At 40.7% G+C, this 18198-nt stretch overlaps 2 protein-coding genes across 3 annotated transcripts in view; one reads left to right on the forward strand and one right to left on the reverse strand.

Moving 5' to 3' along the window:
* The window catches only part of LOC148867030 (inositol polyphosphate multikinase beta-like), a 45270-nt gene that overhangs the window by 24425 nt on the left and 2647 nt on the right, over window positions 1–18198 (forward strand). The window contains exon 3 of one of the 2 annotated variants that reach the window (XM_088974985.1): window positions 10066–10350. The exons of the other annotated variant lie outside the window; for it this stretch is intronic. The gene's annotated coding sequence lies outside the window, so the exon portion shown is untranslated. Of the gene's footprint in view, window positions 1–10065; window positions 10351–18198 lie in introns of those variants that run through there. 2 annotated transcript variants of the gene reach the window in all.
* Window positions 1805–3304, reverse strand: LOC148867031 (uncharacterized). The gene is made up of 3 exons (XM_088976451.1): window positions 2684–3304; window positions 2247–2359; window positions 1805–2147 (listed from the first exon to the last, which is right to left on the reverse strand). Exons 1-3 carry the CDS (start codon window positions 3302–3304, stop codon window positions 1805–1807), a joined length of 1077 nt encoding a protein of 358 aa, XP_088832577.1.

An 18198-nucleotide genomic window follows, 5' to 3' on the forward strand; every position in this document is an offset into this window, starting at 1 on the left:
TCGCATTTCAAAAATCTGCCACACCTATTTCCTATTCTTTCAAAAGTTAAAGTGCTCCATGCATGTAGCGGTATTCCAGCGACCCCAATCCATACTGCCCTTCTTCTACCTCCAACCACTACACCTGCTGCTGGATTCCACCAGTCAAGTTGCATGTCCAAGCTTTTCTTCCGTGTTATCGCACTCCATCACCCACTCTGCCACTTGCCTGCCATGAAACATAAAGAGTAACATCATTCCATTCAGCTTTCTCACTCCCACGACATTCTCTTTCCCCCATTCTAAGACTTCGCAGGCTTTAATTTTCTCGATTTCCAACTCTTCTCCAACTATCCTTCCTACCAGGCTAGCATATAACACTTTCATCCTTTCCTGTAGCTTGCCGACCCTCCTCACGCCGACCTCCACCTCCACCTGTATCTTCCTTCATATAAAATTATAGCCATCTTTAGTTGCTTGTTTCCCAATCTGAAATAAATATGTGGATGGGTCTGACCTAATAAAACCCTATTATAGTTATCATTTCTACTTTTAACCTGTAAAGCAATAAACCTTGACACATTTGAACATGGTAACATGAAAATGTTGTTATGAGTATACCATGAGAAATACAGGTACTATCTCTATAATATGCTAATACATACTTGGTTTGGTACAACCAAAATCAATCCCAACCCAATTATAATCAGGAAATAATATCAAGACCCAAAACTGATTAAATTATGATCATGACAGTAGTGCAGAACCAGATCCTATCTAGTAAGTTTGGATTTGCTAGTCACAAACAATGCTAGGCAATCATAGTATTTGTCACCTATACTTAACACATGGGAGCTTTCAAAAAAATAATATGCAAAGTGCATTTTCTCATGTTCTGAGGACAGGTGACACAACACAATACTGTAATTTGCTCAGAGTTGTTACTAGCAGACCCACATTCCTATATAATAGGGTCAATTCGGTTCAGTTCTATCAGGTCCACCTAACCCATTGACAGCCCTAGTCCAATCCAAATAGGCATCCTGGATTATTTAGTCATCAGATGGTCCAGGACAGGTGTATCTTTTCATATGTTTGATCTGAAAATACCAAAAAATAGAAAAGAGGTCTCTTTATATCGGAGTAGATGGCCTAGAGTGGTCAGTCAGATGTCTCAGAGGACTTCAAAATCTGAAATCATAGTTTAAGTGTAACATCACACTGTATGTTCTATGATACAAGGCATCCCATTTTTGAAGGAATGAGGCTTAGTTTCACTGGTGGATGCAGGGGAAAAAGGAACCTGTAGCTCCTTAAGCTCAAATCAGCTCCCTGGTGTTGCAAGTGCAAGTGCAACCTGGAGCAGCTCTTCAAGTCTGAGGGCAGTGGTAAATATTGTGTCTTCAGTAACTAAGGGTCTGTATGGTACCGATGGTGTTTCAAGTATAAATGTGATATGTCCCAGAAATTTGACACGCAATTCACAGACTCACAGCAGAATCCAAACCACTAGTACTTCAACAGGGAACTGATATTCATTCAGAAGAAAAGAGGATCACTTACAGTAGGTTGGTTCTTCGAGAGACCACCGGCTCTCCCAAGCACTCTTAGAATTCTGTACTCAGCAAAAGCCTGCCTTCTCCATCCCCCAAAGCCCCTTCTTATACACATCTTACAGCCTAACTGCCTTCCATAATAAATGCCCAGCTGGCCGAAATATAAATGCCCCACTCTTCTTATTCCCAACTAACAAGCTATAAATGCTAAATGCCCTATACTCTTCCTATTCTCAACTGACAAGCTATAAATGCTACAAAAACTCTCCTTATTCCCTCCAGCCATAAATTCCCCCATCAACCTTGTCCTCAAGGTTGAAATGAGGGAATTGGTCGCGAAGTAAGTCAAAAGGCTCCCATGAATCTTCAAAATCAGGCAGGTCCTGCCAATGGATAAGCACTTCCGAACCAGTAACTCTAGGCATAGTGGATGGACGCACCCCTCGAACGGCCGCAGGTTCCACCAGCATTTCCATATCAGCTGACAGAGTGGAAGGAATCATGGGAGAAGAGATATGATTGCCAATTGCCTTCTTGAGTTGCGAGACATGAAAAACATGGTGAATCCTTGCCTCTGGAGGAAGTTGAAGTTTATAAGCGACAACACCAATTCTTTCCACAATAGCAAATGGTCCATAAAATCGAGGGGCAAGCTTTTCATTGGCTTGGCGAGCTAGAGACTACTGGCGATAAGGTCGCACTCGTACATACACCGAATCCCCAGCCTCAAAATTAACATCACGGCGGTTCACATCAGCCGAGTCTTTCATCTTTTGTTGTGCCCGCTGTAGATGAGCACACAGCTCCCTGAGTATAGCATCTCGCTAAAGGAGAACAACTTCAACATCAGCATTAGCCGTAGAGCCAAGCTCATAGCGGATTAATGGAGGAGGATCACGCCCATAAACCACCTTGAAAGGTGTCATGCCAGCAGCAGTGTGAAAAGAGGTATTATAGCTGTATTCTGCCCACGATATCCAAGAAGACCAGCGGGAAGGGGAATCAGCCGCAAAGCACCTCAAATAAGTCTCCAAACAGCGATTAGTCACCTTCGACTATCCATCTGTCTGAGGATGGTAAGCTGAGCTACGACACAATTCTGAACCCTGCAGGGTAAAAAGCTCGTGTCAGAAGAAGCTCATAAAGACCTTATCACGATTAGATACAATCGAGTGGGGAATGCCATGTAAACAAACTATCTTGTGCAGGAAGGCCTGAGTAACCATGAGAGCTGAGAAGGGATGACTGAGAGGGATAAAATGGGCATACTTGGAGAAACGATCGACCACCACCATAATTGTATCAAACCTCTTTGATTTAGGAAGAGCCTCAATAAAGTCCATAGCAATATCTTCCCAGATCTGTTCAGGTACGGACAAAGGTTGTAAAAGGCCAACAGGGGACATGGCTTCATATTTTCTACGTTGACACACATCGTAGGCCTGCACAAACTCTTGGACAGAACGCCTTATCCCTCGCCAGTAAAATTCAGCTGCTAAGCGCCCATATGTCCGGCGGATACCCGCGTGTCCTTCCACAACTCCCGAATGAAACTCCTTAAGTAAGAGGGGGATAAATGGGGAAGAAGCTGCCAGAACCAATTTACCATGATAACGTAGGTGTTCTCCAACTAAAGAATAGGCGGGATAGGCAGTCGGATCCTGCTGTATAGTATGCTTGATGTTGGCCAGAAAAGGATCATCATCAACTTGCTCCTTAAGGTCATCACAATCAAGAAAAATAGGTATTGTAAGTGAGTTTAAGTGCATTTCGGCAGGAACTCAGGATAGGGCGTTAGCCACGGTATTATTGGCACTCGGTTTGTACTAAATCTCGAAGTCATAATTCATAAGCTTAAGATGCCACTTATGATGCTCACCTTCGACAATCCGCTGCTCCAACAGATACTTGAGACTCCGCTGGTCGGTCCGAACAATAAAGCGTCTTCCAAGAAGATAGGGGCGCCATTTTTTAATAGCAAAGACAATGGCCATTAATTCCCTCTCGTAGACAGATTTTGACTGTGCCGACGGGCTAAGCTTGTGGCTATAAAAAGCTATAGGCCGATTATTCTGCATTAATACCGCCCCGAGACCTACCCCGGATGCATCTTTCTCGATCAAGAAGGGCTGGGAAAAATCTGGAAGGGCCAACACTGGTACGGTCATCATAGCCTGTTTCAACTCCTGAAATGCATTCTTAGCCTCCGCATTCCATGAGAAAGCATCCTTTTTAAGCTGTTGCGTCAATGGCCATGCTATTTTACTATAGTTACGCACAAAATGGCGATAATAGCCTGTAAATCCCAAAAAATCGCGAAGAGCTTCAAGTGAAGATGGTTGAGGCCAGGCGACCATGGCCTGGATTTTAGAAGGGTCGGCAGAAACACCAACCATGCTAATAATATGACCCAGGTACTCAATGCTAGGCTGAGCAAAGATACATTTCTTTGAGTTGGCAAAGAGACGGTGGGCGCGCAACACAGAGAAGACTTGTCGGAGGTGATCAAAATGGGCAGCTTCGGAAGCACTGTAAACCAGAATATCATCAAAAAATACTAGCACGAAGTGACGGAGGAAATCATGGAATACAGTATTCATTAATGACTGGAAGGTCGAGGGTGCATTGGTGAGACCGAAGGGCATGAAAAGGAATTCGTAATGGCCCTCGTGGGTGCGAAATGTAGTCTTGGGAATGTCCTCACTGCGGACCCGAATCTGGTGGTAGCCCGATTTAAGATCAATTTTGCCGAAAATAGAAGCACCATGGAGCTCATCGAGAAGTTCTTCGATGACCGGAATGGGGAATGTATCCGGAACTGTAGCACGGTTAAGGGCTCTGTAATCCACACAAAAATGCCAACTTCCGTCTTTCTTTTTGACTAAAAGGACCGGGCTCGAGTAGGGGCTTGTACTTGGTTGAATAATACCCGCAGCCAACATCTCAGAGACAAGACGTTCAATCTCACCTTTTTGGAATTGAGGATATTTGTAAGGACGAACAGAGATAGGAGAAGTGCCTTCCTATAAGACAATAGCATGTTCCGTAACCCGTGCAGGGGGTAAGCCCGTAGGCATGTAAAAAATATCTTTGAACTCATCTAGTAAGGTGGAGATTGGCGGGGATGTAGGCAAGACAGAGTTCAGCGGAGGATCCACTATCTGCAATTGTTTTAATTCTATCAAAACCCCTTGTTCCTCATGTTGTAAGTTGCGCATCATGGCATGCAAAGATACCTGAGAGGAACAGAGAGAAGGGTCGCCCTGCAACTTTACCCGAACACCTCCCAAATTGAGCTTCATAGACATGTTGCCCCAATTCATCATTGAGTCCCCGAGGGATGCTAACCAAGGAAAACCAAGAATGACATCCGTAGAACCCAACTTTAAGGAAAAGAAATCAGCAATGACATCCAATTCGGGTAAGTTGAGGCAAACCTGACGGCAGACTCCGGAAGTTCTCACCTCATCACCATTTCCCACTTGAACTCCAAATTTGTGTGTAGGGATGTGGGGTAATTTCAATTCTTCCACTAAAGTTGCGGAGATAAAGTTGTGGGATGCACCCGAGTCTACCAATATGACCACGTCACGTGACAAAATGCGTCCACGCAGCTTAAGGGAATTTTCCGCACACAACCCAACAAGAGACGAGACACAAAGTGCGGCTGATTCTGGAGCCGGAGCAATTTCAGTGTCCCCGGAAGTGCAGTCCCAATTAGACGCATCGGAATCAAGTTCCTCCACGTCATCTTGAATCCATAAAACCTGAAGTGATTTCTGAGCACAACGATGTCCCGGGCTGTATTTCTTGTCGCAACGGAAGCATAGACCCTTCGCTTGTTTCTGCCGCATCTCTTTGTCGGTCATCTTTTTGAAAGCAGGAGGTGGGGCCTTAATAATAGGGACTGATGCAGGAGGAGGGATTGTGGCTCTTGTAGGTCGGGTGACAGCAGAAGTAGTCACTTGCGAAACTCGTGAGTTAAAGTGGGTTCCAGAGAGGGACGTTGTGGGCCCACGAGAATATGAACTGGATTGATAGGCCCATAAGGCCTGATTCTTTTCCTCAATTTTCTGGGCTGCAACCATTTTTCTAATCAGCCCAACGGGTTCCATTTGTCGGAGTTCGGCCTGGATATCTGGGCGCAACCCATTCACAAAGGCTGCTTCAAGGACTGATTCTGGTAGGTCACGTAAGGGGGCAGAAAGCACCTCGAAATGGCGACAATATTCCTTGACAGTAGTGGATTGATGTAATGATAGAAGCTGCTCCTACAAGTTTCCCTCCTGAGTTGATCGGAAACGCTCAAGGAGGAGTTCCTTGAATTCTGCCCAGCTACGAATGGGTCGCCGCCCATCCTCCCAATAATACCACGCTAGTGCATCACCCTCTAAACAGACCACTGCCGCCCGCAGATGTTCCGCCGGAAGCAAGCCATTAATCTCAAAATAGCGCTCCGCACGAAAAAGCCAGCCGTCTGGATTTTCCCCATCAAAAATAGGCAGCTCCAACTTCCGAGGAAGTGAATCAGAAGTATGTTCCGGGACTGTCATTGAAGGGGACGTTGGGAAAGCTGCACCCTTCCCTTTGTCAGCCCCACGACTTGATGTGGATACAGGAGGAACATTGTCAGTTGTAGACAAAGGAGCTGACAAGGATTGTTGCTGCAGCAACAGATCAAAACGCTTTACCAAGTCTTGAACGCCTCCTTCCAGGGATGTGATCTTTGACAGTCCAGCTGTTATCTCATCACACAAGCCATCCACTTCAGAATGCAGAGAAGTCAAGCGTTCTTCGAAGCCCTCCACCTGCGATGCCACTTCCTTAGCTGTCACGATGGCCAAGGAAAGATGCGCTCTTATACCACTGATATGTCCCAGAAATTTGAGACGCAATTCACAGACTCACAGCAGAATCCAAACCACTAGTACTTCAACAGGGAACTGATATTCATTCAGAAGAAAAGAGGATCACTTACAGTAGGTCGGTTCTTCGAGAGACCGCCGGCTCTCCCAAGCACTCTCAGAATTCTGTACTCAGCAAAAGTTGCCTTCTCCATCCCCCAAAGCCCCTTCTTATACACATCTTACAGCCTAACTGCCTTCCATAATAAATGCCCAGCTGGCCGAAATATAAATGCCCCACTCTTCTTATTCCCAACTAACAAGCTATAAATGCTAAATGCCCTATACTCTTCCTATTCTCAACTGACAAGCTATAAATGCTACAAAAACTCTCCTTATTCCCTCCAGCCATAAAATCCCCCATGTTCAATTATTTCCTCCCCCCCCCGGCCGCCAGCTGACCTTTCCCCTTCCTGGTGTATGCAAAATTAATTGGGGGCCTATCAAAATGCTGCCACATTAGCACCACATAGGCGTTTTGAGTTAAAACAGTCAATTTTCTTTTCTTTTGTTTTTTGGTAAGGAGAACAAATTACAGACAAGCGAAACACAAGAACAAACAAAAGAAAAAACAAAGGGACAACCTAGGCACCTCTACTATCTGAGATTTACCAACAAGGTCTTCTTCCAGGGATGACGACAGCTAAACAGGGAGAGAACTCCAAACAGAGGATAGCAAGAATATGAGCTGACCAATTGAGATTCTGGCTAACACAAGCAAGCTTGAGGTTTAAACCTGATAAACTGTAGATACCATTCAAGATAGGCCACACTTCAGGGGGGCAGTTAAAAGATTTGAGATTTCTAATCTTTGCTATTGAGCAAGAGTTACAAAAAATCAGAATATTCTTCACTCCCCAAGAAACAGCTGCTTGACAACATTCTTTTGTAGCAGTCAATTTTTTGTTTGGTTGGAGATGTTGAGTTAAAGCCATAAAACACTCCACATGAAAATTCATGCTAGGGGGTGTTTCAAGAAACATCAATTTTATGTTTCCCACTTTGGGAAGCAATGCCTCAACACCTTGACTGATGTGGTGCTGATTTGGATGAAAACTACGCATTTCTGACGAAACAGGATTCAAGTACAAATAGTGGTGTCTGTGTTTCAAGCATAAACGGTGTTTCAACCCAGTTTCAACTCAAAACATGGCAGGGTGAAATACCAATGCTACCAAACACAGCCTAAATTTCTGAGGTAATGACCTTTTTTACTGAACTCCTATTTATACTTTTATCACGTATCCTTGTTTTATCATATTTTTTTCCAAGAATAAAGAATCTTTGTTTTTTCTTATAGGTAAAGCATAAACTTATAGTATCTTTTTATTTGTTATTATACATTTAAGTATAAAATTTGATTTTTGTCCTAGGAATTTAGGGTCAACAAAACCATAGAAAAGCGGTAAAGATTTATATAGAGGAATTTTATCTTGTAGGGGAGTTATTGTCTGAAAGTAATTAGTCAATGGAAGTCTTGCTATTGGTAATACTTGTGAGATTGGATATCCCAGATATATTGTGGAACAATTTGGGCACACCCCTGGTGAAATGACAAAGAAAATCTTGTTTATAATGGTAAAATTCAATATGTAAAGGTGCTTTTGTCTTTCAAAAACCAGCATTCTTGTGCAATGATATAGGGCGGGCTATACCCCATGTGCCTGTGCCTGAATCATTCTCCTTTTCTGTATTCTCCCTTCTAGATATAGGAAAACTATTGGGGGTACAATGCAAATATTAGGTTTCTTTTTGAGTAATGAATGTGTCTCATTGGGATTTACTCATCCCAATGCAAATTAATCTTAATTTATGCTTCCCATCAAAATCAAAATCAAATTTTATTTTAATCATTTAAACTCCTTTTCCAATAGAACAATAAAGTATATATAGTTAAACCTTGGAAAGAAAGGACAATCTCTTGGACCCACATCATTAAATTTCTTAAATTTCTAGATACAAACCAATTTTAGATTAGAGAATGACTAAAAGTGATGCAGGAAGGTGTACAAGCAAGCCAAGGGTCTGTAACCCAGCTGTTTATGTTGATGTTGTTTCCACTTATCCTCTCTTATCCTCTTCTTTTATTGATCCACAGGAAGAAACTTTTATTGTATGAGGAAATATAAAAAAAAAAAGAAAGAGCAGGGTTATTTATCATACTTATCATCTTGTATTTTTTGAGTGAAAATAATAATTCCTATTTATCAAATATCATGCTTCTCATCTTCATTAGCCACTTTGTTCTTTATCTCGGTATATATACAACCATACATGATACAAAGAAACCAAAAAGATATAAATTCATCCATGGTTTGTTCCTCTCACTTTACTATTCTTTTCTTCTATGATTTTACCGCATGTTGGGTGTTACTTTCCTCTTCTTGTGGCAGAGGAGAGGAAGTAACGTTACCCAAGCTGTAGTGCAGAGCACCACTCATAGAGGACTGAAACTTATTCATGGAATGCTTCATGTGTGGAAGACAAATAGAATTCTCTATATTCCTTCTGAGAAACGAACTACATAGATATAGGGCCATTCTCGGCCAATGTAACTGTCAAAAAGGAAAAAGTAAACAATAATAAAAAAATGATTGTAATGATCAACCTTAATAGAATGGTTGGCGATGATTGCCATGCCATCACTTAGAAGGTTATGCTTGGGCTGCGAGTATTGGGCTGGCATGGTGGGCCCAATAAGCTCTGGGTTTGTAACACTGTCCCCTCCTTAGAAATAGGCAAACAGCCTTGTCCTTGGGGCCCATTGGAGGAACTAGTGAGTTAGCTCATTCCACCCCTCCTGAGTCATAACATCTTTGCTCTTTTAGAGATCACATCTCCACCCCACAAGGGGCCGCCCCACAACGCCCCACAGCACATCCCTGCTGTGTATTGGGAACATCTTCCGATGATATCTCCCCTTGTGGGGCGGAGATGTGAACTCTGATCTTTAGCATTTTGGGCTGTAACATTCCCTCCCCCTTTGAAGCTGCCTTGTCCTCAAGCTAACATTTGAGATCTGCTTGCAGAGCTCCATCTAACATCCCCAAGTTACATTGGTTGGTACTGTGAACTGTCCACTCCCGGTGAATAAGAACCTTAGGATCTGAGTGGCTATTTCGATGGATTGCATTCACCTCATGTAACTCCAGATTTAGAAATGGTGGACATGTGGCCTCTTCTTTAACTTTGTTCACAGATTCTGAATGTTGATATGGTAGAGCACTATACTTAAGGAATCCATTAAAAAAATCAACTAGGAAATAATAGATAAAAGCTGCCACATCATCAAGAGAAACGTAATGTTGCTGTGAAATGGGATCCACTATTACCAATGTAGGAATCTCAGATCCTATAGTCAGGCTTCTAAGCAACTGGTAACCACCATCAGAAAAGAAAGAGCATGCCTACATTTTTTGGTGATGAACTTATTTCTTCCCCAACTTCTCTATCCTTGTGGTACTTTTCACATCAAGCCAACTATTCTCTGTGAAACTAAGTTTGTCCTCCATGATAATTTGGTCGTATTTTGGAGAGAACTCCTTCAATAGTGTTTATCCCCTTATTGTATGGTTGAGAAGGCTTGACATCAGGAGTTACAGCTTGCTCTTTGTTCTCTATTGCAGTTATAATTGCAACGTTCAGCATTTCTGTCTCCAAGTTCATACTATTAATGATCTCTTGCCTAGGTTGTTCTAATGCAACTAGGTAAGGTTGACTTGTTTCAGTCTGTGATGGCACTAAACCTGCAACCTTGATCTCAATATCATCAAACAGAAGATGGAAACTTACCTCCTTGGCAAGAGAATTTAACTTCTCTTCTTCCGAAGCAGATGTGCAAGGACTTCATTGATAGACTTAATCTGTTCATCTGCAACCGTATTACTTAAAGCTACACTTTGTTGAGTTTAATCCTCCTTGATGCCCATAACAACCATGTGGTCGTGGAGCTTGATCATCTTAGTGGCTGGAGTACATTGAATTTTTGAATGGCCAAATGGATAGGCAGTACACGTAAGTTCTTAAAAGTATTAAGGCATCTGTAACAATTATGCCTCAATTTTTAATGAGGGCCTTCAAGCTCTCAAAATCAATGGTGGAAAATTTGGAGAAGAAACAAAGAAATTTCCTTTGGGGAGGAAAGGAAAAAAAGACTATAAATTTAGTAAAATGGGACACAATTTGCAAGTCCAAATTAAATAGAGGATGGGGTCTAAAGAAATTGCATTGGATGAATGTTACAAGTGTTGGTTCGAGTGGTTAAGTGTTGGTGGGCTTAGTTTATCTTTTATGTTTAAGTTCTTTAGTCTGTTATGGGCCTAAACCTATTTTATTTTTCTTCATTATGTCTAGGTTTCCTATCACTAATCAGGGGCATTCTAGTCTATTTATGTAACTTCTTATTGTAAATATATATAATAGCTTCTAGGGCCGGTTGAGATTGTATTGTGCCCATTCTCAAACTTCTTCTCTTTTCTTCTCTTCTCTTCTTTCTCTTCTACTGCTGTACTTCAGCAAACATGGTATCAGAGCTCCATTCGGCATGAGTGATTACAACTAGTTTCTTTCTTCTTTCCTTCTTTCTTTGTTCTATTTTTCTTTTTTCTTATCTCTCTACTGTGAAGAAGCCCTAGGACTGATCGTAGACAATAGAAATGTCTGTGTCTAGGGTTTCCCTTGGCTGTAGGGCCCAAGGGGAGTTTGTCCCAGAAGTTTATGCCCTACTAGTGGTTCTGCAGCAATTAGTAGCCATTCGGCTACTACAGAGATTTGTGTAGAACAGATCTAGGTAGAAGGATTGAGTGGATAGTCCTAGTTGTTGTCTAGGAGATTGAACAGTTCGTAGGGGGTGGTCACAACCCAGGTTTGACTTCTAGAAGTGGTGTTTTTTGACTTTTGAAATTGCTCTCCTTCTTTTGTCCATCTAAATAACCCATAAATTCCCAACAAGTAACGAAAAACTTCGCTGAAACAGACCATTCTCTGAAGTTGTATTCATCTAACAACAGACTGGTGATCTGCAAACTATGCAGATTTGGGTTTTCTTGGTTTAAAGACCTCGCACCAGTCCTATTGTCCTTAGAAGTCACTTCTGCTAATATTGAAGACATATTATTCCTCTTACAATAACCACAGTTATAATCTCCGCATCATCCTCTAGCGTAAGGAAAATGCTACTGTTATGTCCTAGTTGCTTGCCTCAATGACTCCAAGAGTGGCTAGGACTGTGCAACACTTCCCTATTGCCTCTAAGATTTGGGAGGTGTCTAAAACCTATGGACAATGGAAGAACAATGCAAGAATTTATAGGCTAACCCAAGATATTGTTGCATTGAGACAAAGGGATATGTCTGTTGCAACTTTAGAAGGACTATTGGAAAGAACTTGACCGCCACCTTGTACTTGATTGGGAAAATACAAGAGATAAGGAGAGGCATGATAAACAAATTGAAGAAGGTAGAGCTTTTAAGTTCCTGGCTGGCCTAAACCCGATGTATGAGAGCATAAGATCCCAAATTTTGGGAAGGGATGAAATTCCAGATTTACATCATGTTTACTATCTTGTAAGGAATGAAGAGGTTAGAAGGAAAGAGATGCAAGTTGACACCCAAGTGCAGTTTGAGCATTCAACCTTGATTTCTTCAACCCAAAAAGGGGGCAAGCTTTTAGACAAGAGGCATCTCAAGTGCTCTCATTGTGGAGGTGACAAACATTTGAAATAGACTTGTTGGATCTTTATCCTCACTTGAAACCAACTACATTAAGGAAAGACAAGAAGCCTTACAAGAATCAAACAAGTGGGAATGTTGTCATAAGTAACAACGGTGAAAGTCCAAAGAACACACCTACAATTGCACCTCCTCCTATGGGATAGACTACTAATTCCTGCACATTAGGGTCCTTCGATTTCACTGTTAATGAGGTAGAAATCCTTAGTCGAGCCATGGCTCGTCTAAGGAACAATTCCCTTGCCTCCACCTCTCTTGCCAGATCAGGTATTGTCTCTGTTCATAGTGTGACTAGTCCTATAGTGTCTAATTCTTGGATTTTTGACTCCGGTGCTACTGACCAATGACACACATATCTTCTTTATTTTCTTCTTATCATTTGATGTCTGGCCAAGATAAAATGAGAGTTGCTGATGGTTCCCTCTCTACCATCTCTGGGAAAGAGGATGTTGACCTAAGCAAGGATCTCTCTCTTAAATCTATTCTACATGTTCCCAATCTTGCTTCAAACTGCTTATCTGTTTCTAAGCTTACCAAAAATTTAAACTGTGCTATAACATTCTTTCCTACTCATTGTGTCTTTTAGGACAAATTGACGAAGAGAGCGATTGGGAGCGGTTATGAGTTTTGAGGTCTCTATTATTTTGATGCAGACATCAGTTCAGCCTTATAGTCATCTGCTGTTAGTGGTTGGGATATTGAGGAGTCAGTAGCTAGGTTACATTTGTGGCATGCTAGACTAGGGCTGCGTTTGGCAAGTCTTTCCGCGCGGGCTTCGGGTTGTTTAGAAGCCTGGAAGCTTGAATTCTGGGCTTTTCCCGTTTGGCAATAGAAAGATATATTCGAGAAAAGCTCCAGCCCATAAAAGATTCGAAGCCCGAATTTGGGCTTTTTCAGGAAGCTTCAAATGAAGCTTTTACAGTCTTTTAGTGCCCCTTCTTTGAACGTGTAGTAAGATGCATACGCTTGGGAGAAAATGGGTTATCTTTCCACAAAAACTATTTGAATGTGTAAGTGGGACCTACCAATGGTATGTGGGGCCTACCTTGGAAAATGTATGTGGGGCCCACATAAGGTATTACGTGGGGCCCACCTTGTAAAATGTATGTGGGCCCCACATACATGTCCACACATGGACCCTATGTGCATGTCTACCAAGGGTATGCAGGGCCTACCTTGCAAAATATATGCGGGCCTCACATACGTCCACCAATGGTATGTTGGGCTCACCTTGCAAAATGTATGTGGGTCCCACATACATGTCCACACATGGACCTTACATATCCACCAATTGTATGTGGGGCCCACCTTGAAAAATGTAGATGGGCTCCACATACATGTCCACACATGGACCTACATGCATGTCCACCAATGGCATGTGGGGCCCACCTTGTAAAATGAATGTGGGCCTCACATACATGTCCACCCATGGACCCCACATGCATGGCCACCTATGGTATGTCGGGCCCACCTTGTAAAATGTATGTGGGCTCCACATACATGGAGACAAATGAACTCCACATGCATGTCTACCAATGGTATGTGTGGGCCCACCTTGTAAAATGTATGTGGGCCCCACCTACATGTCCACCAATGATGTGGGTCCCACTTTAGAAAATGCATGTGGGTCCCACGTGTTAAATGAAAGGTTTGTTGGCCCACACACAAGACATTCATATATATATATATAACACATTTTCATCACATTACTAAACGGTCTTTTAGCTTTTATGGTCTTTTGTGAGATCTACGTAAAATATTTTAACCAAACAGTCTTTGGTCATCCAAGATCTATTTGCAAAAGCTCACCGTGTCTTTTAATCATCAGATCTTGTAACGAATCTTCTGAAAACGATTTGCCAAATAGGCACTAGGTCATTTACCTTTTTCTTCAATGCAACGATTGTTTCTTGAGTTGTTCAAGTGTGTTTCGAGTCAGAGTTTGTTTTGCGAAGTGTGTCAGTTGTCAAAACAATGTATAACTCTTTATCCAATTTCTATTAATGAAATTCAAGCTCCGTTTGATTTAGTTCATTCTGATGTATGGGGCCCTTCACTTCTTATTTCTATGGATGGCTTTCGTTACTTTATCAGTTTTATTGATCACTATTCATGATGCACATGGATCTACTTGTTAAAAGCGCGTGATGAAGTACCACGGATAACCATGGTATTTTGTAAAATGATATAACCATGGTATTTTGTAAAATGATATAACCATGGTATTTTGTAAAATGATTGAAACTCAGTTTGGCAAGAAAATTAAGCAATTCCATTCAGATAATGTTGCTGAATATTTTGAAAGCTCATTGAATATGTTAATGGAGGATGTAGGTATGCTACATCAGTCATCTTGTTCTAGTACCCCTCAACAAAATGGGGTTGTTGAGCGCAAAAATAGGCATTTATTGGAGACTACTTGAGCCTTATTATTTCAGCACAATGTTCCCAAGCACTATTGGTTTCAAGCAGTCCTTACATCATCGTATCTAATAAGTTGAATGCCATATAGGGTGTTGGGTATGAGAACTCCCTTCTCTGTCTTTTGTCCTAAGCTTCCAGATTTCCTTCTTCCTCCTACAGTCTTTGGCTATGTGTGTTTCGCTCATGTCGAGGATCCTAAGAAGACTAAGTTGGATCCTAGGGCTACAAAATGGGTCTTTCTAGGGTATTCTTCCACACAAAGAGGTTATAAGTGTTATGATCCAGTTACCAAGAAAAAATGTCACTAAGGATGTGGTGTTTTTTGAGTCAATCATATTTTCAGTCCTCTAGGAATCCTCTTCAGGGGGAGACTAGTAAGATGGAAGAAGATTCTTCTTCTCCCTCCTTTGTGCATCTTTTAGCATCGGGTCTTCCATCTTTTCCTCCCGATCTTCATAGTTTTAGCTGCCCAGGTGAATCTAGTAAGACTCCCATTGGACCTGTTATTGCTTCTGACTACCCAGGTGAATCCAATGGGACTCCCACAGAACCTGTTACTACTCTTGATGTTGAGGATGTGACTGATAACACTAATAGGCAGCAAAAAGATATGGGAATTCCCTATAGAAGAAGGAAAAAAAGATCATCCAGCTTATGGCAACAACCAATCGGACTTGGATCAATCTGTCTCAATGGTTCTAGGTAATCCTATCACTCATACTTCTGATTTGGATCTTCCCATTACTCTTCATAAGCATACCTGTTCTTGTACTACCTTACACCCCATTGCTGAATACGCTTTTTATTCATGTTTATCTCCTTGTTATTGTTCATTTGTGTCTGCTCTTTCTTCTGTTCATGTCCTTGCTAGGTACTCAGAGGCAGTGTCTAACCCAAGATGAAGAGCGGCTGTGAATGAGGAAATGTAAGCCTTAATGAAGGCTAGGACTTGGGAATTAGTGGATCTACCAGAAGGGAAGAGCATTGTGGGATGTAAGTGGGTGTTAACTGTGAAGCATAAGGAGGATGGGTCCATTGAAAGATATAAGGTTGGGTTAGTGGCGAAAGGGTTTACTTAGAAGGAATGGATTGACTACAATGATACTTTTGCTCCATTTGCAAAGCTTAATACAATCCAAGTTCTATTGTCATTAGCTGCAAATTTCTCATGGGAGCTACATCAGTTGGACGTGAAGAACACTTTTCTAAATGGTGATCTACATGAGGAGGTATTCATGAATCCTCCACCTGGTTATAATCAAGGTTCAAAGTATCAGAAATGCAAAGTGTATCGGAAAGGTAATTTTAAGAGACGTATCGAGATACGCTTTGGAAACACATAGATACGGATGAAAAATCAATATACGCATGGATACATTAGAAAATCCAAAAATAATCCTTAAAAAATATGAACAACAATAAAAATGAGTTTTATGTGATTATAACTAATTTATTTAAACGTAAAAACCATTCTTTATTGATTTATATAAAGTATCAGGATATAATTAGTAACCGTTGAAAAATAATAGAAGAACCAAAATGTATTTGTGTATATATACTAATATTTATTAGTTAATATTTTTTGAAGTCATTTATTAGTTAATATTTATTATATATAGATTTAGATAATATTTATTATGTATACAAGTTAATATATACCTTAATTTTTAATAAATAAATATAATTTGTATTCATCTTATTGTTATATAAATATTAATAATCAAATTTTAGCATTTGTTGGGAAACATCCACTAAGGCAAGAAATATTACTTTAAGTATAAAAAAACATATTGTTTTAATAAGAAATTAATGTTGTCATAATGGCCAATTAATTATTGTTGTAAGCAAATGACTTCGGTTTGAAACTTGTTACCTTCTGTTTGTGATTTTTAACAAGTTATTTGATTTAAATAACATTTAATGACATTTTAAATGCCCTAATTAAAGGTAACTCAAATGAGCATTTAATTAAATAATATTAGCATTTAGTGACGTTTCAAACTTTAAGACTTAATTAAAATTGATATTAATGAAAGAGAAGAGATAAATTAAATTTAAATTTAAAAATGAGTGGGAAATTAAATTCGACTGATACATAATGCATATTGGCTTGTTTTGGGTTGTATCGGCCGATACATACATGAAACGGTCCGATACAGATCCGTATCAGTCCAATGCAGACAAAAAAAATATGAAACCATCTAATTCTACCTGTTTCATGTATCATAACTCTTCCAAAACGATATGTATCGACCCATATCAGCCGATGCGTTGCGAAATTTAAAACCTTGGTTATGATTTTGATGGGAATGTATGTAGGTTAAGGAAAGCATTATATGGACTTAAGCAATCCCCTCGAGCTTGGTTTGAAAGGCTTTGTGGGGCCATGAAGAAAGTGGGATACACTTAGAGTGGTGCAGATCATACCTTGTTTATAAGGAATTAGGATAGCGGGCTTTCAACACTTATAGTCTATGTTGATGATATGGTGATTGTAGGAGACGATTTGGAAGACATAAAAAGATTGATAGAGTTCTTGGCATATGAGTTTGAGATCAAAATTTATTCTATTTGAGATACTTCATTGGAATTGAAGTTGCAAGGTCACAAGAGGGCATTTATATATGTCAAAGGAAGTATGTCTTTGATCTTCTAGAGGAGACAGGTATGATGGGGAGTAGACCAGCAGATACTCCAATAGAACATAATCATTGTCTCCAGGAATTGGTTGGAGAGAACTACCCTGATAAAGAAATATTCCAAAAGCTGGTGAGAAATTTGATATATCTATCTCTTACTTGACCTGATATAGCTTATGCAATACATGTTGTCAGCCAGTTCATGCACTCTCCAAAGATTCCTCATATGAAAGCAGCGGAAAGGATCCTCAGGTATTTGAAGACATGTTCGGGAAAAGGAATTTTATTCGAAAAGCACAACAAGATTGAAATTGAGGCATGTACTGATGCAATTGGGCTGGACCAATTGGAGATAAGAAGTCTACTTATGGATATTACACATTTGTTGGAGGGGATTTGGCTACTTGACGAAGTAAAAAGCAAAATGTGGTTGGAAGATCTAGTGCAGAAGTTGAATATCGGGCTATGTCACATGATGTTGCAGAATTGTTGTGGCTTAGGACTCTCCTTGGTGAGCTTGCGATGAAGATTGATGGTCCTCTCAAGTTGTATTATGACAACAAGGCTGCCATCAACATTGCAAAAAATCTAGTACAACATGATAGGACTAATCATATTGAGATTGATCGACACTTTGTAAGAGAGAGAATTGTCTCGGGTGAACTTTGCATTCCTTATACACCCCCCGAGATGCAGGTTGTTGATGTTTTGACAAAAAGACTATCTTCAATGAAGTTCCTAGGCTTACTTGGCAAGCTAAACATGATTGGCATCCATCCTTAGCTTGAAGGGGAGTGTTGGTTCAAGTGGTTAAGTGTTGGTGGGCTTAGTTTATCTTTTATGTTTAAATTCGTTAATCTGTTATGGGCCTTTAGTTATTGGGCCTAAACTTGTTTTATTTTACTTCATTATGCCTAGGTGTCCCATCACTAATCAGAGGCATTATAGTCTATTTCTGTAACTTCTT

The sequence above is a fragment of the Nelumbo lutea genome, chromosome 3 (assembly GCF_056320005.1).
Source record: "Nelumbo lutea isolate HS-2025 chromosome 3, American lotus-T2T, whole genome shotgun sequence".
Classification (NCBI taxonomy): Eukaryota; Viridiplantae; Streptophyta; class Magnoliopsida; order Proteales; family Nelumbonaceae; genus Nelumbo; species Nelumbo lutea.

Bases quoted from the DNA above. Each gene is read 5' to 3' on its own strand.
- LOC148867031 (XM_088976451.1), bottom strand. From the start codon at position 3,304: ATGCACTTAAACTCACTTACAATACCTATTTTTCTTGATTGTGATGAC. The intron at 2,360-2,683 runs GTCTTTATGAGC...GTTCTCCTTTAG, and splicing joins TTGTATCTAATCGTGATAAG to CGAGATGCTATACTCAGGGA. The intron at 2,148-2,246 runs GTATGTACGAGT...TATTGTGGAAAG, and splicing joins TTTGAGGCTGGGGATTCGGT to AATTGGTGTTGTCGCTTATA.